Source organism: Pseudochaenichthys georgianus, unplaced genomic scaffold (genome assembly GCF_902827115.2).
Source record: "Pseudochaenichthys georgianus unplaced genomic scaffold, fPseGeo1.2 scaffold_876_arrow_ctg1, whole genome shotgun sequence".
Classification (NCBI taxonomy): Eukaryota; Metazoa; Chordata; class Actinopteri; order Perciformes; family Channichthyidae; genus Pseudochaenichthys; species Pseudochaenichthys georgianus.
In genome coordinates this window covers 1,247-24,599 of record NW_027263415.1, presented here as the reverse complement: position 1 = coordinate 24,599, position 23,353 = coordinate 1,247, and the positions used below count along the sequence as shown (strand labels likewise).

Below are 23,353 nucleotides of genomic sequence, written 5' to 3'. Positions count from 1 at the left end.
TGACAGAGTGATAGCCGGTGCGTGCCTTCATCGCCCTTTAGACACATCTGAAGCTTTGGGTCAAATCGTTGGATTTCAGCAGCGAGTTTGAATCACGGTTGTGTGTGTGAAACGATGCTGATGAACTTGGAAAGTAATGTGCGAGGATGCTGAAGCTGCCGGGAAGCCCGCTTTGTTCGGAGCAGCGCAGGACTTCTGCGCCGCGGTCCTCCCGCAGATCATCCCCTGCTGCTTTGTCTTCAGCCGGCCCTCTCTCATCGAGCGGTACGTACACGGCGCACAGCACCGGGCAGTAGCTCCGTCATTGTGGGACATGTACAGCCAGTACCCGGCTTTTCTGTCTTTGTGTTATTTACTGTCATTATAATAGTGACCTAGAAAGAAAACCATTGTCTTACCCTTGATGGGACACTCTGGTACTCATTAGAGAGTCATATGCTTTTTAATGGCAGTCTTTTATGTTCCATGTAAGGAGAAATGGCCATAAACATGTTCTATTCCAAAGGATGGACCTCATATTAGTGTCTTAAGGGGGATGTTCGAATCCTTTCCCTGTTCATATCCAATGTTCAGCCTCCTCCTTGTAATGGATTTCATCCCAGACTGCTGAGAGCAGCTCTTCTGCCCTTGTGTTGGTGTCAGCAGCAGCCCCTAAATAATAGATGGGACCCTCACCCCTCGGGGCTCTTACCTCGTGCTTTTAATAGACTGCTAGGCAGCATCCATCTTTATCTTAATTATTGTGACTTAGATGTGTTTGTTAACTTGACTTGTATTTAACACCGCACACTTGCGAACACCATTTGAAGGTATTCAGGAACAGAAAAAGGAAATAGTGAAATCAGTAGGGTGGTGCCCCTTGCCTGGTAACAGGCCATTGGACAAGTGAAATATTAGCCCCCATCTAGTTCTTAGTGGCTGTGTGAAATCTCGGCTGCTGGAGATTTGCATCGCCATGTGAAAGATGAGTGCTGCTGCCCTGAGTGAAATGCTGCCTCCTTTGTTCCCCGGGCCTGCTCTGGACACTGGCTGCCTGCCTGTTTGGCGGCAACACACACTTGTTTTTAATACCGCATTTCTGCTAAGCATTCAAATCCCATTTGAGATTAAACACCGCATACTAATCAGTCATCTCCTAGCCAGATCACTTAACTGTGGCTGTTTGCAAAAGGATACTTAATTGTTTGTCATTAATGTTGTATAATTGATATTCTCTCAGTAAGGTCTACTGATGTATACCTCCCTATGAACCCTTGATTATTTCCAATGACATTGTCAGTCTGCAGCTGTGAAGCTGTCATGTTATAAAAAACATCATCTTATTTTACTCTTTGATTTCTGAAAATGTTAACCTTGAGGTATATTGAAAGATGAATGTAAGTGTGGGAGAGAAAATCCCCCTGGAGGGAACAGGGATGTTAGCCTGTGCAGACCATTTACATGCAGAAACCTATAGAACACACTACACGCAGAGGACACCTTCGGTCAGGTGCAGGTGCTGCGGTGAGGGTATCCCAGGCGTGTGGGGCTGAAGGTAATGTGCAGTCATCATAATGTGCATTGTAAGTCCACTGGTCCTGCTACTCCTTGGTCTGCTCTGTCTGGGTCTACACATCCAATCAGCCCCCCCCCATCAGTCCTCTGTTCTGCACATTCAGATGTCCCCTAGTGGCCTCAGCGTATTAAATGGGCGAGGGGCATAGAAACAAAACATACATTCATATTCAGTTATCAATGCCCTGCTTTCAGAACCGACTCACGCTCGATTGATCGTTTGTTTAAATGATGAAAAAAGACTCTAGGCCTCATCTGTCTCGGTGAAGTCAGGGCTTTGTGACAAGCGCTTTATTTTTAAAGAAATCTGCTTTTGTACGTCACTAACTCCATTACAAAAATAAACCTCTCTCTTTCTGTCCTTCCAGCACTCCTTGCCCCATGTCCCATCTCTCTGTTCCCAGCCTGCAGGACATGGTCATCCTCATATGTCATAAGAAGAGCTTCTCTCTCTCCATCACTGAGGCCTGGATGCGTCTCGGGCCTAAACACTCAATCTATTGGGCAGGAAGCTACGCTGTCACAGTGAAAGTCCAATTCATGCATTTAGTAATACAACTCCATGTATGCCATGTGTCATAATAAAGCAGGAACATATTTACATTAGAAATGTTTTGTATCGTCCTTCACCTTCCTCTTAGATCAATGATCTAGCCAAATCCTTGGTATCTGGGCAGGGATCTTCTTTCTAAAGCCCACCGTTGAGGTGTTGTTAATGAGGGTTCCACTACTAACACGAGCACTGTGGATGCATATAGCAATACAGCTGTGATGTCCATCTAAATACTGAACTACACCCTGATACTCTCACCTCAGGTGTGACCAACTGCTGATGTGGTTGATATGTTCTGGCCAATTGTGCCATTCACCAACCAATGCTTTAACAGCAATACTTGTGCAAAGACACACACTAGCAATTATCTTGAGTCGTCATATATTTAGTTTACTTTTGAATGTGCATATTTCCACTTGTCCAGTTGGACCTGTGGAAGTCAATAGCATTACACTGTGACTGTTAACCTTTGCATTTCAAAAATGGAAAAGGACATATTGTCATGTTTTGACTTTGACTGCTCATCGATCCTGAGCATGCTGCTAAGTGTTTGTTTAAGTCCTGTCTGGAATGGACACGTACTAAGAGCCCTCTCAGGCTGCTTATCTAAACTACAGTGAACACTTGCTTTGAGGCGAGGTAGAGTGATTATGAAACCTCAGTGAAGCAGCCGCCTGTGGAGGCATTAAACACAGGAGGACACTTCTGTGCTGTCCTGGACCCTAATGAGGTGTGCATACTCAGGATTGCTTCACACTAGTGTTGCATGGTGTACCGATACTTGAAAGGTACCGCGATACCCTGCCGTTAAAAACGGTACGATTCCTCCGTTTCATTAGTATCGGTACTTTAAGAATGACGGGGGAAAGTACTCCCGTGAAAAAACGCCGTTTAATAAGAGCCGTGTGTGTTCAGCGCTCTGCTTCCACTCCTTGCACTGCAGCCGTGCCTGCTGTCCCGCTCCTCTCAAGCACGTTCTAAGTCCCTCCCCTCTCTCTTGCACGCGGCCACGCGCTAGCTGCCAGAGCATGTGAGAAAACGAGAAGCATGGCTGCAAGTGGGAGTGCAACTGCCGCTGCGCCTCGGCTTGTTGACAAAAAAGACGCCAGAAGTCTGTGAACGGGCCGTTCAGGTGTTCAGAGCAGAGCTCCCTGTCGGAGCGGCAGAGCGTGATGTGCACTGAAAAGTTTTTCTGTCGCAATATTATCGTTGAGCAAACTTAACTAGCAAACTAGCATCACTATCTGCTAACTTTAGCTTTAGCCTTCGTTTTCTATTAGTTTTTTTCATAGGCTATAAACGGAGGTGGTATAAGTAGCCTATATATCTTGTACTTGAGTAAAAGTAGAAGTACCCAGGTCTTGTACTTGAGTTAAAGTAGAAGTACCAGAATGTAGGAACAATCCTGCAATCAAAATGTTCCTCAAATAAAAGTACAAAAGTATTATCATCAAAATATAGTTAAAGTAGCGACACAAGTAGAAGTGCTCAGGTCTTGTACTAAAGGACCAGAGTGTAGGAATACTCTGTTACAGTAAAAGTACTGCATTCAAAATGTTCCTCAAGTAAAAGTATTAAAGTAGCGACAGTAAAAGTAGTCATTGTGCAGATTGGTCCATTTCAGAATAATATATATGATATGTTTTATAATGATTGATCATGAAAGTGTTCTCAAAGCTGGTAAATGTGCAGCTAGTTTGAATGACTTTGTAGACTGCAGGGTAGCTGGTGGATTTACTCCAGGTGGAACTAAAGTCTGATTTAACACTTGATTATATCTCACATCATTCATCCAGATCTGTGAAGTAACTAAAGGGATTAAATACATGTAGTGGAGGAAAAGTACACCATTATTTCTGAACTGTAGTGGATTAGAAGTACAAAGTAGCAAAAGAAACATTGAAATACTTAAATAAAGTACAAGTATCTCAAAATTGTACCCAAGTAGTACTTGAGTTTATGAATTTAGTTACTTTACACCAGTGGCTATAAAGATAGAAAGACTAAGCCTTGCACAGAGGCATGAAAATACATTTTCAAAATGCTCAACAGTGCTGCCAAAATGTTAAACTCACTGCTACACAATTAAAATAAATGCTTTTATATATATTTATATTAGATGTGACTCTTTGGCGTTTCTGTTCTTAGTAACACTGCTGCTTTAGTTGTTCTGACTGCTAAAATCATCTGTTATTCCTAATTTTAAAGCCGATATTCCATGTTTCCCTTTTTTTAAGAAAAGTATCGAAAAAGAATCGGAATCGCAATTCTTGACTTGGTATCGGTATCGAAACCAAAATGTTGGTATCGTGACAACACTACTTCACACACACACTCTGATGGTGGTGTGTGTGGCTGCAGGCGGAAGTCAGTGGTTTCGTGGGGTCCTTGTTTCTGCAGCACTTTGCTCCTGTGAGGTCTTAATGCAGACTTCTACTGCGGTCCACAGCTCACACGTCTAAAAACAAACCTTTCCCCCGAGCCACCACAACGGTGAGTGAGAGGCTGACTGCACCTCATTGTGCCATCCTGTGTTGCATAATGATGATAACTCGTTGGATCCTTGAATGAGTGTGTCTACAGGGGTCAAATCCTCAGGTGCTGTTTACACGGGAACTAAACGGTTTGTATCTGCTACTTTTCTCTTTCGTATAGCCCGTTCGTTCACACGAGGCCGTAACGGAACCGCGGAAACGGACCCCTAAAACGATAACGGGTCCCCAGGTGGATAGATCTGCGGACGGAACGCTCTGTGGGGGCAAACGGCTCTGTGTGTACGCCCTATACCAGGGATCACCAACTACATTTGTCCAAGGGCCGACATGTAACCAATAGACACTATCGCGGGCCAGCGATTTTTATATAGCCCAGAATTTTAGAAATAGTATTCAGATTACTTTTGGAATACTTTCTTTTTCCATAACAGATGGGTATGTTTTGGTGCACAGGAGACACTTATTTTATTGTTATAATGGCTTATCAAGAACTCAAACACAACATCTTGGTGTCATTCTGGACAGCTCTCTCATCTGCACCCCACATGAAAAACATCACCCGGACTGCATTCTTTGTACCGTCTTAAAACCTTTCCTTGGAATATGTTATGAATTGTAAGGTGTCCTTGGGTGCTTTGAAAGGCGCCCCTAAATAGAATGAATTATCATTATTATTTATTATCTGAAACGATGTAATAACTTTTAAAACTTGTTCCAGTCACTTGCCCCATGCATTCAGCAGCAGCAGGCCATTCACTTTGATTTCATCCCGTTATAAATGTCATCATTTCGACAATAAAGAAATGCTACATAAACGTTATCTTGCACAATTTATCTAACCATCTCCGTTTCTAACTTTCAATATATTTTAAAAGAGATCTCTCTCTCTCATCTGCGTGCGGGGGCGGGGCCTCACAGACACGCTGCATCTCTCTCTCACTCACAGACATGCTGCAGCCCTGTGCAGTGTGCACACAGTTCTGCCGGTAATGAATATTACATTGTGTGAGGAAACGTTTCCACCAATAATTCAAAGTATTCCAAAATGTATTCACTTCAGGTTTACGAAAGTAACTGTAATCAGATTACTCATTTTTCAAATGTAACGCCAGCTGAATACAGTTAGCCTACTTGATGTTTGTATTCTGATTACGTAACGCCGTTATGTTTTCCGTTACAACCCAACCCTGCTTCTAGGCTGCTGTCCCGCAGCTCCAGCCTCTCTGTTGGACTCTGTAGCAGCGGGGCTACTGCTGTGGTGTGGAGCTCATTAACCAGACTCTTCACAACAAAGGATCACTTCTTCTTCAGGGGAGGGAAGGTTTCACAGTACGCAGTCTACTGTCCCGCAGCTGCTGCCTCTCTGTTGGACTCCGGTACTGCACCTTACTCACGAGACGTTGTAAACAAAGACATGGGTGGGGGGCGAACGCAGTAACCACTCCGCCAACGCCCGTCGTGCGGGCCGGATGAGAATGTCTGGCGGGCCGGATGTGGCCCGCGGGCCGCCAGTTGGTGGTCAATGCCCTATACGATCATTTCCTGATAACGATGAAGCCTTAGCCCCGCCTCTCCCCACCTCTGCTGCTCACTGCTGTAGCATGCTCAGTAGCTACTGTCAGTAGCTACTGAGCATGCTACAGATGTTAGTGCAACATCTACAGCTCCTCGACCACAACCATCAGCAACAAGTGGACATGGAGAACTACATGAACTACATGTTGCTAAATCCACCGCGGAGAATAAACAGAAGGGCAACCATGGCAACCATGGCAACCATGCTCGGGGATCTTCTTCGCTGCTTTTGGTGTATTTTGTGGCAGAAGTCCAGCTACAGGCCCGGCACGGTACCACAGCGTCTCCAGCAGGTCGAGCGGTCTCGTGTGAAGGGACACGTTTATTGAGCCGTATCCATGTGAACGGAAGACTTTTTGATATCGAATTCGCTTGCGTTTCGTTTGCGTTCCCATGTAAGCGGGGCCTCAGTGTTGCATGAAGTACTGCATCAGTGTCTGAAGTGTCTGGTGATTTGTTGTGTCATTCCACTTGGACTTGAAGTTTGGACCGTATCAAACTTTTATGGCAGGTCGGAATCACGTTTTGAACGTTTTGAAACTAATGCCTTCTCCCCCCCCCCACCCCCATCTTTATCAGCAGCAGCGGTATATGTATTTTCTACATTCGACTGCATTAGAGTTGGGCAATATGACAGTAGGGCTACATCCCATGCAACTGTGGAAATGTTTCCACCAGAGAATCTATGCATCAGTTTCTACAGCGGGCTCTTCCTTCTCCAATGACCTGGTCATGGCTGCATCACGGGGGGCACCTTATCTGAGCAGACATGCAGGGGGAGAGTGACGCGGTCTCATCCAGATAAGGAAGAGCTCTGGTATATGATGATCAGCTATGTGTTCACTATTATGTTGTGTTTCTTTTTGAAAGGAAGCAGATCCTGATTCCTTTCTTTTTTTAAATAATACCTCAGATAGGTAATGATTTCCCCCTAGTGTTTTTGTTACCTTAATTGATGCCTCATATGATGAAAATGAAATAAGAAAAATAATGAAGTGCAATACAATAAGATATGGTTATTTTGAACCATTTCTTATTATTATAAGATTTTGGTTGCAGGAAGAACAAGTCGACAAAAAACATTAAATTGAGAGGCTTATTACGTTTGCAAAAAGAATGATCGTGTCCAAACCATTTAGAACAGAAACGATTTGGATTCGGCAATGTAGTCTGTATTTTATAATAGTTTCGAAAAAGTCATAAATACAGTTTATTGGTGCTCATGTTCGTCTGGGTCATCTTACAAAAACTCAAAGTCAGATAAAAGGACATTCTTGCTTCATGAAATCTCTTTGATTCCAATTTTAAACCGAATATTCTCCATATCATCATAAAGTGCTCATAACTGTGCTCTCCCTCCCCTCAGTGAGCGGCAGTGTGGTTTGTCAGTGTTGGACTGCGACCACCAGCAGCAGGTCGGCACCATGAGCCTCTACCGGGCCGGGGCCAGCGGCTGGGCCATCGGGGGGGCTGAGGGTGGGGCGAGAGAAAGAGGAGGGGCAGATCATCACAGAGAGCAGCAGCGGCGGTCCAGTGACCGCTCACGGGACTCCTCCCACGAGAGAGGAGAGAGCCAGCTGACGCCCTGCATCAGGAACCTCACCTCCCCCACTCGGCAGCACGGTGAGGAGGAAGAAGGAGGATCCTTATCTTGTAGTGGAGTTGCCAGTAGCGGAAATGTTTAGAACTCCAAAGCTTTATGTTAGAAATGTAGAGTAGGGTGCCCATGCTGGATGCTAACCTGCATGGGCAAATTGCACAATGAGCATAAGCTATGGTAATTAGCATGTATTAGCATTATAGCCTATGGAAACAATAGTTACAAAAGGTTTGGCCAATTTGGAGCGTTTTTGAGTTTTGTTGGTGGTTATTGAGGATACTGAATCAATGTCACATGTGTACTCCTGATGGGCTGATCTTAACTACCAATAAGATAAGATGGACTTTTATTAATCCCCGTGGGGAAATTGTTTCTCTGCATTTGACCCATCCTAGTGTTAGGAGCAGTGTGCTGCCATTTTGAACGGCGCCCGGGGAGCAGTGTGGGGACTATTGCATATAGAGAGCACAAGATGAAAATGATTACCTCTCCTGCTGACAATTTATTTGTAAAGGTTCAAGGTTCTTTATTCGTAATACGAACATAGCTACAGAGTAGTTATGTCGATGAAAATCTTAGGTCACAGGCTTCTCCAACAAAGATGAGTAATCGGTCCTCTCCTATTAAGCCAGATTCCCATAAAACTTCCAAATCCACCCAAAATGTACAAAAACAATCAGCCAACAAGATAACAAATATGGCCACATTCTGGTTTTAGCTGCCATTGATCATACAAATGTCAGAAATGCATTCAGCATCCTCAATAACCCCCAGAACCACTCCAACATTTTCCAAATCTGCAAAGTCATGTAACTATTTTCAAGATAAGCTATAATGGTATTTAATGCTAATTAACGCAACTTATGCTAATTGTGCAAATTTACATGTGTGTGTGTGTACATGTTTCCCACAGACCGTGAACGTGGCGACGGAGGCTCGTCCTCCAGATCCTCCAGTCCTCGCCCCCCCAGGAGTTCTGTTCCTTATTCCCACATTGGAGGGGCCCTGATGGGGGGACACATACCTCGGGTCATCAAGGCACTGGGTGCGGGGCCCTGCGATATGATCTACGTGTATGACCTCAGCAGTAAGGAGGGGCATCGCAGTGTCCTGAGGCTGGCAGAGAGAGTCACTCTCATCGTGGATAACACCAGATTTGTGGTGGATCCTGCCATCTTCACCGCTCAACCAAACACCATGCTGGGCAGGTGAGGACAAAGAGAGTGCATGCAGGGAAACACAGTCACTGTAATGTCAAAGGATCAGGACATGCATCAAAGGATCAGGACATGCATCAAAGGATCAGGACATGCATCAAAGGATCAGGACATGCATCAAAGGATCAGGACATGCATCAAAGGATCTGCTGCATAAAGGGATAAGCAGTCTCTATTGAGTCAAACAGCACATTTTAGTTAGTTTTCAAGTTCCATTCCCACCTCCTAACAACTGTACCTGTAGTGGTGCTGTTTTCTCCTGTCATGTCCCAACGCATAACAGTTGCCCTTATGGACGTCACCTGATTGCTCACACCACTTCTCTCACCAATGACACAGTGTACAGTTTGTGTCACAGCATGGGGTTGTGACACACGTTAATAAAACAATACATTGTGTTTATGATGGCTAAGCAGGAAGCAGTTGTGATTCGTACATGCATTCAGATAGAAAGAAGTTGATGCAACAACTTCAATGTCTTGGAATTCTTTAATTGTGCGATGAGAGGGTAAAAGTCCAGCAACATAAACTATCACTGCTCTACTCAGCTGTTCTTTGACTTCTTTGAAGTTGATGGAATCGTGATTTATTTATTACTTGTTTGTTTTCAGGATGTTTGGTTCTGGCCGGGACAACAACTTCACAAGACCCAATGAGAAAGGAGAGTTTGAGGTGGCCGATGGCATCAGCTCCACCGTCTTTAGAGCCGTCTTGGTGAGTTCTTGAGACACTGGCATTCTTTGTCTGTGCTTTTCTATGCACAGTATACTTTTCTGTTTACATTGGAACTCCTTGTCTTCACACGTTATCTCAGTAAAACTACAACAACCTATCTCCTTCTCTGTTCCTTCTCTTCCACTCCATTTCATTGGTCTCTCTTTACTGCTTGTCATGACGATATAATGATGAATGAGGGATGTTCAGCTCAGTGTGTTATGGACGTTCTGTTGCCGTTCGAGTCTTTCGTTCAGCTATGTAAAGAAAAGTGTTCTTCTGTTAATCACCAACTGCAGTACAATCTCAAATATTTCAAATAGTCCGTACATAATTCCCAACACCTTTGTCATTAAAATTGTCAGTGAGATTAGATCCCACTTCTTTTAATAATTGTTGTATTAGTGTAAAGCAATTTTATTTTGTCTCTTTGGAAAATAGTTGTTAATCACCTTTATATGTTCCTAACTTGTCATCAAACCACCTAAAACATGTGTGTATATGTTGACAACGTGTGAGAGAGATTTAGATCCAGTCCTTGGATGATAATCAGCCTTCAGTGAGTGGTGTGGTGTTGAGTAGTTATCTCAGTTAGGGGTCATGTGATCGTTTCATGCTTTTACCTGTCTGTCTACAGATACACTTCCATTCTAATATGGCAAGTGTGCAGTTACCACTTAATGCTCAAGGACCTCTGGTGGTCTTTGAAAACAACAGCATTTTAAAATCCATCAGTGAAGCAACCTGATAGAGAACAGAAAACACCTCCCCTCATTGCAAACCTTTTTGAACTCAACCTGGTCACCACTTCAGAGGTGGGACCAAGTCATTGTTTTGCAAGTCCGAGTCAAGTCTCAAGTCTTTGCACTCAAGCCCGAGTCAAGTCTCAAGTCTTTGCACTCAAGCCCGAGTCAAGTCTCAAGTCTTTGCACTCAAGTCCGAGTCAAGTCTCAAGTCTTTGCGCTCAAGCCCGAGTCAAGTCTCAAGTCTTTGCGCTCAAGCCCGAGTCAAGTCTCAAGTCTTTGCGCTCAAGCCCGAGTCAAGTCTCAAGTCTTTGCACTCAAGTCCGAGTCAAGTCTCAAGTCTTTGCGCTCAAGCCCGAGTCAAGTCTCAAGTCTTTGCGCTCAAGTCCGAGTCAAGTCTCAAGTCTTTGCGCTCAAGTTCAAGTCAAGTCTCAAGTCTTTGCACTCAAGCCCGAGTCAAGTCTCAAGTCTTTGCGCTCAAGTCCGAGTCAAGTCTCAAGTCTTTGCGCTCAAGTTCAAGTCAAGTCTCAAGTCAGGATGGGCAGGTTCAAGTCAAGTCCTAAACTTTGACAAAACGAGTCTTAAACAAGTCATTATGTGCTTTTCACCAAATGTAATGACATCGATCAACAGAATAATACTTAATAATCAAATTGCTCTTTATTAGTCACATTAATCATTTAATAATCCATGTTCTCTCTGCTGGTAAAGTAACGTGTTTGTTTTCTATTTGAAGAGGGATCAGTAAGGTATGCAACTGTGTACAACATGTTGTGAGGGACCCACAATCTATCTGTATGCCAGGGATAATGTGCAGCCAGGCGGTCTCTATGGGGAAGAGAACACCTGCATCTAGATCCCTCTGCAGGTGGTACTTTAACTATATTTTGATGCTAATACTTTTCTACTTTTACTTGTAACATTTTGAATGCAGGACTTTTTTATTGTAACCGAGTATTCCTACACTCTGATACTTTTACTCAAGTACAAGATCTGAACTTCTCCCACCTCTGACAGTAAATCCAATATCATTGAAAAGCAGCCAGACGCTGCTTCTTTTTTCGGTTTTCGCTAATGTCTTGACTTTTTCTGACGTACTTGCATTTAAAGTGAGATAAAGTGTCTGAGGATTTCATCGAAGGATGGTCTGGTGGTTCCTCGGTTATAGCTCCTCCATTATCGCTCCTCGCTCCTCCGGCAAAAATAAGGCCATTGGGACGCTACTCAAGATGGCGCAGACAAATCAACTTCCGGTGAGACCGAGAACGAGGAGCGAGGAAATGAAAAATAAGAGAAGTGAAATGCAGCCGGGCAGCCGGATTGAAATGCAAGCGCGTCGGAAAAAGTCAAGAAATGAGCGAAAACCGAAAAAAGAAGCAGCATCTGGCTGCATTTCAATGATATTGGAGAAAGAAAAGCTGAGTGAAGGATTTGTAAAATGAAAATAACCTTCAGAGCAGGTTTTTTTTTGGTAACCACTGGGAGAAGTTCAGATCTTGTACTTGCGTAAAAGTACCAGAGTGTAGGAATACTCGGTTACAATAAAAAGTCCTGCATTCAAAATGTTACAAGTAAAAGTACAAAAGTATTAGCATTAAAATATAGTTAAAGTAGGCTACCACCTGCAGAGGGATCTAGATGCAGGTGTTCTTTTCCCCATAGAGACCGCCTCGCTGCACATTATCCCTTGCATAAAGATAGATTGTGGGTTCCTTATACAGTGATGCAAATTAGTCGCTTTTCGGCGCCTCCCGCTTTTTTAACGCTGATTTGGGTGACTTGTGTAATTCGTGGAGAACCGAAGAGTTTTCGTTTTGGGGGGGGGGGGGGTCCGTCAGTCTGACCGTCAGTCCGACCATCAGTCCGACTGACGGACAACTTCTCACTTAAAAAAAGAAGAAGAAATCTTGACTGCAAAATAATTAAACAGGCGAGGGCCTGTTTTTCCTGGCCAAGGACAGGTTCCTTGAACACAACACGAGCGTAACGTGTCTTCACGTGGTATGTCTCGTCTGAAAGGAGTGCTGGAGCACCGGAACGCCGCTCCAGTTCTTCAAATATTGCAGTACCCATAAGGAGCCGTACACATGCCCAGTGGCGACTGGTCATTAGGGGCAGGTGGGGCACAGCCCCACCTAGTGTCAGCAGAAAGTATTAAAATAATGATTACAACAAAATGCAAAAAATAAATTAAAAAATATATAAAATATATTTTAAGATCATGTTTAATCATCTGATTCGCCTGTACATTGCTGTTTTAGTCTGTGTTCTTCTCATTAGTGTCTACAGTGTGTGCCTATTGAGCTGTTTAGAGCCATGTGGGACAAAACCCCATCCTGCCCCTCCCTCTGACTGTCTCAGTGAACGGTGACTGCAAAAACTACACTGCGCATGCTCAGAGTATTTTCCTATTTAATGTGTGTGGCAAAAAATAATGACCATAGGGGCAAAGTGCTGCCATCCCCACCATACGTCATCTCACATCATTCAGAGCTGATTGGCTGTAAGTACGTGTGCTGCGAAAAGTGTGGTGTGTGAAGAGGAGGAGAGAGAGCTGCAGTGAGGCGTCCTAAAACCAGGAAGTAAACTGCGCATGGCTTCCCTCCACAAAAAAGCAACGAGATTTCTCCATAGGATTTTAGAAAATAGCTCAAAATAAGATCTGTGGGAAACGTAGCTGTTAGATAAATGCACGTTTTGTTCAGCCGGATAATATCCACATGTCTACCCTACTTTTATCATTTTCGAATCAAACATCTATTGATTAGATTAGATTTATGATAGACTTTTGAAACTACAAGAAGATAAGGAGGACTTTTACAAAAAAGTAATAGAGATTTTTGTCCAGAAGGATAGGCAAATGGACTTAATCTTCAAGTCAAGCTAAGACTGCAATTTTATTGAAAATGGGATCTTACTAAGAGAGAACAATTCAATATTTAAATGATAAAATTACATTTTTTTGGGTATCCTTCTGTTGAACTATCTGTTTAAAATTAATTGAAGCATCAGACAAGAAAAGCTTTTGAAAATAATATTATATTTTGATTTAATATATTTGTAAACCTGAAGAGTCAGTGCCAGTGCCTCACCAGCCATGAACCTCTCTGCAGAAGCTTATATATAGACATCTGAGTTTGTTGTGCCCCACCACTTTTGTACATATAGAAACGCCACTGCACATGCTGCAGTGTTTGCGTGGCTGTGTCTTTAGTTGTAAGCACAGTGACGATCTGTTGTTGTTAGCATCTGGTTAGCTAGCTATGCTAACGAATTTAAAGAGCTTTTCTACAACCAGGTGGAAGAGAGCTCTCTCCTGAGAGGCTCAAATAACCTCAGCTCAGTGAGGTTAAGGCACACCTTGATATGATCATTATAGTTATTAATGACACATTAGAGACTAAATGAAAAACAGGTATAAAATACTATATGACAGTAACAAAAAAGTTGTTAAAAATAACAAGAATAGAGTTTAAAAGGGGAGTGATTTGTAAAATATCCAAAAAGAAGAATCTGCTTACAGTTCTTTTTCAAATGGGTGTTGAAAGATGTATCCATAGATCTCCTCATGTTGCTCTCAAAGTGCACCAGATTGATGCTAACCGGGGGAGCATGCCCCCGGACCCCCCTAGAGGAGGTTAGGTCCCCCCCCCCCCACCACTTAAATCATGTTCACATGGATAGGATACTAAATACATTTGCACACATCTTGTGTCCATATCTTTCCGTTTAGGTGGTCACGCCACGCATGCGCGAGTCATGGTGAGATATCTGGATTAAGAGGTTGCTTTTTCTTTGCACAGCATGAAAGAAAGGCCAAATGAATGGGCTGTGATTTTAGTTTTTTAAGCAGAGGTTGAGTTCAATCATTTGTACGGCCCTCGGCGGATGTTGTAAACATTGAAAGGAAAAAGGTTCCCCACCCCTGCTGTAAATAATAATAAAAACCCTTGATTTATAACTTAACATCTCTGTCTCCTATTGATCTGAGTATATTATAAAGAATAGCCAGTTAATTGAAGCATTATAGCCCAGGCCTTTGTCAGATGGTATATTACGCTGTTTTTTTTCTGCTTCGAATAGTTCTCTCTTTTTTCACCATACGTGTGTTTGCATCACTGCTTACAACATGTTTTACACAGTGGAAATAAACATTCTGGTCACCTCAACATCAGGGATCTTATATATTAAACTCCTTCTGAATCAAACTATCACGGTAGCCTAACCTTACTGATCCCTCTTAAAATAGAAAGAAAACACGTTACTTTACCAGCAGAGAGAACATGGATTATTAAATGATTAATGTGACTAATAAAGAGCGGTTTGATTATTAAGTATTATTCTGTTGATCGATGTCATTACATTTGGTGAAAAGCACATAATGACTTGTTTAAGACTCGTTTTGTCAAAGTTTAGGACTTGACTTGAACCTGCCCATCCTGACTTGAGACTAGACTTGAGACTTGACTTGGACTTGAGCGCAAATACTTGAGACTTGACTTGAGACTTGACTCGGACTTGCAAAACAATGACTTGGTCCCACCTCTGGAATTAATGCTAATTAACACAACGTGTGCTAATTGCCCAACATATGCAGGTTAGCATCCGGCAGTTTCTATGTGCTAGGGGCCATACTACTACCATACTACTACTATATATTTCTAACATAAAATGTTGGGGTTCTCAACATTTCCGGGTTCAAAATTCTGCCAGCTCAAAGACTCTATGAGCTAGACTGTTATTGGATAATGGAGACTAGAAAGTGAGGGAAGCACAGGAAGTGAGAGGTGAGCTCTATCCTCAGCACAGCACATCCTCTCCTGGGAGACAGTGTCATGTGACACAGAGGGGGTGGGGGGGGGGGAGTGACGTTGTTAGCTTTGCTTTCATCACCCTCAGCCCTCCCCTTCTCCTCTCAGTCTCTCTCGCGCCTGTGACGTCTCTTTACTTACATCACAACTCCCTCCCCACCCCCCCTCCCTCATCCATCTCTCTCTCTCCGAGTGAGGCAGCATCAATAATGGCGTCTTGTTTTTTCTCCCTCGCTCGTGTGTGCGCATGACTGTCTGCCATTGTGCCTGTGTATGTATTTGTGTGTGTCTGTGCGTGCGCTGCTGAAAAATGGCAGGATTACTACAAATCGGGGATAATCCGCTGCCCTGACGGCGTTTCCATTCCCGAGCTGAGGGAGGCATGTGACTATCTCTGCATCGCCTTCAACTACAGCACCATCAAGTGCAGAGACCTCAGTGAGTACTGTGTGTGTGTGTGTGTGTGTGTGTGTGTGTGTGTGTGTGTGTGTGTGTGTGTGTGTGTGTGTGTGTGTGTGTGTGTGTGTGTGTGTGTGTGTGTGTGTGTGTGTGTGTGTGTGTGTGTGTGTGTGTGTGTGTGTGTGTGTGTGTGTGTGTGTGTGTGTGTGTGTGTGTGTGTGTGTGTGTGATGTAGCTGCACTCCTATGCTTGTATGCTGTGGTGCTGAACTATAGCGTAGAATACAAACAGCTTTTGCTTTGATTCTAAAATGTGGATATCACGGTTTACTTCATGTCTAGTCGACCACTGATTCAGTCATTGATGCTAAGTATGTGTGCAGGAGTTCTTATGGGAGCTTAAAGTAAGCATGCACTCCATGATCATGCTAAATGCACAGTCAGTACATCATTACATAATAGAGAAGCATCAGTGCTGCCTCCTTAATGCCGATACAACACACACATTACTATATGCTGTTTTGAAATGCTGCATGTGTAATGTAATTGGACATGTTTGCACATCTTGTTTGTGTCTCTTGAGTGTGCGGGAGGAGCATGCTGTGTGTGTGTAAGCGTGAGTGTGTGTGCATGCGCGCGTGTGTGTGCATGCGCGCGTGTGTGTGCGCGGCTCTAAGTAGGTCATGATTAGCTCTGAGGTGTAATGCTGGTTATGCAGCAAGTAGCTTGTATTGTTGCACCAACAGGACGAGGATGTACAGGCTTTCTGTCACGAGTTACTGCTTTTCTTAAACGGTAAATGAACTATTACTCTTTTTAGTATTTGCATTTATAAAGTGTCAGCAGCTCTATCAAAGTAAGACTTAGGTCGTAGCTGGTGCAGTTCTGCCTCCAAAGGATCACCTGGAGCACCAGAGGTTTCCTGAGATAGCCCTCAGATCTCTGAGGACTGGAGCCATGCCATCATCACTCCACAGAGTAGATCTTAGTAATAATAGAGCACTATTATAATTCTATTGATCCTCCTTTTATCTTTGGAGTTGAGTTCGCAGGAGAAGAACCCAGAAGAATCCCTGTGGATTTCTGTTTGTGAACTATGTTTGCTTTACATTGAAATGTCACATGGGCTCACTAACATGTAGAATATATTTCCTCTCTCGTAAAACCTTTCCTTTAAATTACCCATTTTAAACATCCATGTTTACGTGCAAGCTGTCTTCTTCTTGCACTTCTTGGCACATTGCTGCATTTTGTTGACCCATGTGTGACTTGTGGATCAGCGGGGCAGTGAGAAGCCGTTGTCAGGAATGTGTTCCACATTAATATATTTAAGGACGCACGCTTATAGCTATACTCATGGTGCAGAAATCCACCTTTATTCTAAACGTAAGTACAATATATTGCATCTCTCATGTGCTATCTTTTGTCGCTTTTTCGTCTTAAATACATACACAAGATTTAGTTTCATGTTTGCCTTAAACACATGTTAATTCTAACTATTTCATTATTATTATTCATATCTTCTGTCAGGGCTGCTTTTAATGGACATTTCAGTTTCAGGTCGATATTTGAAGGAAGTCAAAAGAACAGTAGTGATTTATTTACGTCTTGATAGCATACTTGCTAACCCTTGCATTGCCCTCTCCCGGTTTCCTCCCGGCGTCATATTTCTCCCGATTTCTAACTAAATCAGATTTACTCACGACTGTTTCCACTCGGACTTTAATACAGCTACACCATTGTTTGGTTTCCATGGTAGCGCCTCTCTTTAGTAGCGAAGTACTGAAAGTCTGAGAGGGTGAGGAAGATAGTCACAGAAAACAGAACAAGAATGGACAACTACTCCAGTCCTGTGCAGGCTGCAAGGCTGTGCACTTCCAACTACAATAAGCATGTTAATGTTAATCTCACAGCTCCGGCGATCCACTAGCACCCCCCCCCCCCCCCCCCCAGTGGTTTTGAAATGCTCCCAATTTCTGAGGTCTCAAGGTTGGCAAGAATGCTTGTAGGTTTACAAATAATTTGCTCTGGTGGTTAATGGTGCATACATACACAGTCAAAGGAATTACAGATATATGAATTATATATAATATATGAACTACTTTAAAAAGGAGATGTGAAATAAGATAAAAAGTCACTCTGAAAAGTGATGTTTAGTTTATCAGAATGGAAGTTGAACTGTTGATGTGGCTTAGTGGCTGTTGGAGGACAGGTGAGTGTCCTACAGCCCCCCGTGCTCTGTCTCCTCTCACCTCTGTGTTCTCTCTGCCCCCCCCAGGCGCCCTGATGCACGAGCTGTCTAACGACGGGGCCCGGCATCAGTTTGAGTGTTACCTGGAGGAGATGGTGCTGCCGCTGATGGTGGCCAGCGCTCAGAGCGGGGAGAGGGAGTGTCACGTGGTTGTGCTGACCGATGACGACGTGGTGGACTGGGACGAAGAGTATCCCCCCCAGATGGGAGAGGAGTACTCTCAGAGTAAGAGGCTGTCGATGATCCCAGACCTGTTGATACTCAAATGAACCCACAGGTGTTCTGTAGCAGCAGCTTCTGTAGGCGTCAGCACTTTCTGCGCCTGCTGCACACACAGAGAGAACCACAGATCTCCCTACAGATGATAACAAGGACATGTGTACTAGAAAGAGGAGTAATGGAACGGTATCTACAGCAAATGCGGCAGAAGTTTTCAAATCTTAATTATTCCTTTTTGCAGATCAACATGACTTGTAAGGCGTTGTGTCAAAACAATCCAACAATAATTAAATCAGCCTTTTACAATGAAATGTGTGAATAAAGCTTACCAAAACTCTAAATTGTACACAGTTAAATCATATTTTAAGTCTGATAATAAATACAAATAATTACATTTGATATAGTGGGCCCTGTACAAAAACGTTACTTTTGACAAGAATGATTACTAAGGCCCAGACCAAGATGATATACGTGTAAGGGATTTAATCAGTCAGCTAAACATAATTCCATTCTGAAATATTTATTCTGAGGAAACTCAATGCCTTCTAAAGTATCCAGCTTCAGCAGCTATTTAACCATGCATCCTCTCAGAGGCTGTCCAAGGCTTTCAGACTCAAGATGGTTCCCTTCCACCCACTCGGAGAAGGCTGCAACAACTTTCATTATACTGCCTATTTCCACTGTCAGACATGTTACCAGAAAATAAAGATAACTGGGACATTTTCAGTAAAACAGAACATATGTTGAAAGTCAAGAAAGATATTAAAAGAACTGACATGTCACTGCACGAGGCTGCAGAAAAGTTTAGCAGACTTCAAAGGACAAAAATACAACTTCCTTTAACAACATGAGGTCCTTCAACCTGAACACAACAGAAGAGGTCAGTGGAGTGACAAAGGAAACCTTAAAACAACTAAAGCCTTTGTGCTGATGAAATAAACACCAACAATGTCTAGGGGATTGTATTCAAAGGTCAGCCCAGACCGTAAAGTGAATTAGAGGGATGAGCAGTAACCAATGGGTCGAGAGCGACAGACAGGGTTAGGAAAATGGACGATATTTAAAGACTATGAAAGTATTGACATTTATTTGCGGTTTGATAACAACAATACAAACCTTACGTGGAGCGTTCATGTACTGAATGTCTCTTTTTCTTCACAGTCATCTACAGCACCAAGCTGTACCGCTTCTTCAAGTACATCGAGAACAGAGACGTGGCCAAGTCCGTGCTGAAAGACCGAGGACTGAAGAAGATCCGGCTGGGCATAGAAGGTACTGGGTCTTTAAGTACAACGTATTATCACACTCGTAATGTGACTGAGCCGGGGCGCCCTGCTACAGATCAGGACTGCATGTCCCCATTCATGCAGAAAGAGGAAGGTCAGGCTACAAAACATGTTAGTTAAGTGTTCCCGGTTAAAAAGAAAACAGAAAAATACAAAGGTGTAAGATTACCAATCAGACACTACAGCGATCATAAAATAAAATAATAACAACAAATGATGCTTGATTAGAATAATTGTACAAAGGCCCTTTTGTGAGAGTCAGGCTACTAGTTAGAGGTCAGGTAATCCCAACTCCCTAGAACCACAGGTGCTACCCCTCATGCTTGCCAACATAACCTCATATGATGCTGTTTCACTCATCAGAGCCTTGCATTCGTGACATGTTGGGATTGTGGGTGATTTCCAGTGTCTCAATATAATTCTGGCAGCTGAAGAACATTCCCATATGAGATGTACAAATGTGCCCATCTCTTTCTTGCATTTCCAGCATGTGTTGGTATGTATTAGTGCTATTTTGAAAAGCCTAGATGGTGTCCAGTAGTACCGGTGTAGAGTTTTATACTGAGTGAATTAACCTCTAGTTTCTTTAATATATCTACCGTTATCAGTCAGAATCTGTTTCCAAGTATCTTCGTCAATCTGACAGTCAAGGTCTTTCTGCCAGATTATCCTCAAATGATCACATGTGCTGCTGGTTAAATACATTGATTTACTATACAATACTGACGCCTTATGGTTATGTGGGTTTTGAAGATAGTCAACTAATGGGTTGTCTGTTTCATTCGGCTGATACTTCTCCACCAAGCAGTGTCTAATATGCAAGTATTTCCAGAAATCCCCCTTCTGTTGCAAATTGTACTCTTGGGCTAATTCAGTGAATGATTTAAATGTACCATCTTTATAGATATTGCTTATTAGTGTGAATGCTGTGCAACTTTCAAATTTTTCAAATATGTTGTACTTTTTGAAATATTCAGCTTTTTAAACTCTTTTTTTAACATGTAACTCCATGGGAGGAACCTTCAAATCCTCTTTTCCCTACACCTTGCGGCTCCAACAAGCCGTTTAGGACCTCACCTCCTCTGGGGGGGTCCTCACCTCCTCTAGGGGGGTCCTCACCTCCTCTAGGTCCTCACCTCCTCTAGGGGGGTCCGGGGGGATGCTCCCTCGGGAAGATGTTTTTTTTAAATATTGAAGTTGAAAGCATCAATCTGGTGCACTTTGAGAGCAACATGAAGAGATCTATGGATACCTCTCTCAGCACCAGAGCTTGGGCTAGACTTATTCACTGCCCGTCATTTTGACGGCCAGGATTGTAAAATGTCCGTCAAAATCCATTATTACCCGTCGGTCTATACACAACTCTGCTGGGGGGGAACACGCTCGTGAACTGTCAACGGGGGGCACATTCGTGAATTGTTAGCGCCGGTGTTATGCCGTGTTATGCATGCTGCCCACTGCACCTCGCGGGAGCGCGCCACAGCGTAAAGCAAAAATAACACTGGAGCCTCGCTGCGGGGAAGCTTTGGCGCTGTTCTGAGTTTGTTCTAATCCGTCAAAATGACGGACTGCTTTCAGATTTGTCTGTCATTGTTAAAAAAAATCCGTCATAGACGGAAAATATTCGGTTAACGCGACCTCTGCTCAGCACCCATATGAAACAGAACTGTAAACAGGTTTTCTTTTTCTTTATGGATATTTTACAAATCACTCCCCTTTTAAACTGTATTCTTGTTTTACTGCCATATAGTATTTCATACCTGTTTTTCATTTATTCTCTTATTGTTTGTATAACTATAATGATCATATGAAGGTGTGCCGCGGAAATATTCTTTTGAATAATTTGTGACAAAACCATTCTAAACACTCAGAGAGTCCTTTAGCTCACCTGAGCCCCTCAGTCTGACAGGGGAGGACCCTCCTCCAGCTTGTTGTGGAAACAGCTCCTTATGTCCGTTAGTGCAGCTAGCTAACCAGATGCTAACATGATGGTCCCCTCTAGCACCGGTCCCTCTCTCTCCCTCTCTCCCTCTCTCCCTCTCTCCTTCTCTCCTTCTCTCTCCCTCTCTCTCCCTGTCTCTCTATCACACTAAATGCGCTATTGCCACACACACACAGAGCCGAGCTTGAATGACACGAGCTTGAATGACACAAGCACACGTGTATTTCCATGCAACTCTCTGATTGGTCTGGTGACTTGCCTCTGTTGCATTCACTGAACACGGGAAATTGCAGTCCTGCCGTCCTCTCTTGTGTCAGGATGAGGTTCACGTAAAGCACGGTTAACGTATTATATTATTGAGGTGTCTCAAATATACGTCAATAAAGTGGCACCTGCTAACGGGGTGGTGGATGATAGGTTTACATCTAAAGATTTTTATTTCTTTTGTTACTTTTTTTTTTAACGGTCCGCGATCTACCCGCACCACACTCGACTGGTTGGCGACCACTGCTTTACAGAGACGCTGTATGAGAAACTAATGTGATTTTGGAACATTGCACAGTATAAATCTATTCTAGTAGACCTCAACAATGGAATTGTGATCAGTAGAAATGGCCATGACATGGGACCTTTAATGGCTGAACCCGAGGCAGGAGTTTCCACAAAAACACAAAATACTCTCTTCAAACATGTTTAATGGCAATCCAAGCCCCAGCTGAATGCTAACAATGAACAGTTTTCTGTTTTACAGATTGTATGTGCCACCTTCTGAAGGGTTCAAAATGCCCCACATATATATGTCCTTTAAAACTCATTTGAGTAGTTTTAACACTTGTGTTATGTTTTAAACAAAGCATATATCAGAATCATAATTCCTTCATTAGTCCTACAGCAGGGAAATGCATGTATTAAGTGTTACAGCAAAAGTGGCATAGCAGGTCAAAAAGAAAAGCACACATTGGTAATAAAATACAAAATAAAGCCATCTAAGTACACAACCAAGGCTAACAAATGAGATGCAGCAATTGAAGCAAAACTAACTGACATAAATGGTATCGTAAAGTATTGCGACATTCAAAAAATAAGTTCTGAGACATAAACAAATAAATAAAAAGTGTTTATATTGCAGCAACGAGGAGCCTTGCTCAAGGGCACCACGGCAGGGCCCAGGAGGTGATCTGGGACCTCTCCAAGTGCTAGTCCACTGCCGGACATTTCTAATCATCTGGACAATGATCAGAAATACTTACAAAACATACAATAAATAAGATGTGTTCATAGCAGAGTGTATCGAGTCAGATGTAAAAAGTAACAAACAGAAAGAAAAACACATTTTGAATTGTCTTGCTAAGCCCACACATGGCTTCAGGTTCATGTTCACTGTACTGACATGAGAGGGTATCATTTGTCTCATCTAACCCAACAGTCAGCAAAAGGGTATTTCCTAAAAACTACAAACCATCTACAAACGTTTGCTTGTTATGAGCGCAGAATTACAAAAAGTTTCTTTCTTTGAATGTTATTCTGAGCCACGTTCCTTTGTCTGTTTCCTGCAGGTTACCCGACCTACAAAGAGAAGGTGAAGCGGCGTCCCGGAGGTCGTCCAGAGGTCATCTACAACTACGTCCAACGGCCCTTCATCCGCATGTCCTGGGAGAAGGAGGAGGGCAAGAGCCGCCACGTGGACTTCCAGTGCGTCAAGTCCAAGTCGTCCAGCAACCTGGCAGCCGCCGCCGCAGACATCCCCCAGGACCCCCCGGGGCCCCAGGTGGACGAGCTGGACACTCTGCCCCCGCCCGACCCCCATCAGCTGGGGCTGGGACAAGACAACAGCCCTCAGCCCGCACAAGGCTGCGAGGGCCCCCACCAGCAGGCTCAGGACCCCCACAGCCAGCAGCAGGGCAGCAGCTTCTCTAAGGACACATACCACTACGAGCCGGACCCCGACACCCCCTCTCCCTCTGCATGAGGTCACACTGACAGCAACAAGTGCTT

The 23,353-nt window shown here is 43.5% G+C and overlaps 1 protein-coding gene across 1 annotated transcript; it reads left to right on the top strand.

The window, feature by feature from the left end:
* On the top strand, positions 1 to 23,353 carry LOC117444652 (BTB/POZ domain-containing protein 10-like). The gene is made up of 8 exons (XM_034080094.1): positions 1 to 264; positions 7,544 to 7,800; positions 8,691 to 8,985; positions 9,606 to 9,708; positions 15,580 to 15,700; positions 17,939 to 18,136; positions 19,292 to 19,402; positions 22,915 to 23,353. Exons 1-8 carry the CDS (start codon positions 137 to 139, stop codon positions 23,325 to 23,327), a joined length of 1,626 nt encoding a protein of 541 aa, XP_033935985.1. The 5' UTR covers positions 1 to 136; the 3' UTR covers positions 23,328 to 23,353.

Bases quoted from the DNA above. Each gene is read 5' to 3' on its own strand.
- LOC117444652 (XM_034080094.1), top strand. From the start codon at position 137: ATGTGCGAGGATGCTGAAGCTGCCGGGAAGCCCGCTTTGTTCGGAGCA. The intron at 265-7,543 runs GTACGTACACGG...CCCTCCCCTCAG, and splicing joins CGGCCCTCTCTCATCGAGCG to TGAGCGGCAGTGTGGTTTGT. The intron at 9,709-15,579 runs GTGAGTTCTTGA...GAAAAATGGCAG, and splicing joins CCGTCTTTAGAGCCGTCTTG to GATTACTACAAATCGGGGAT.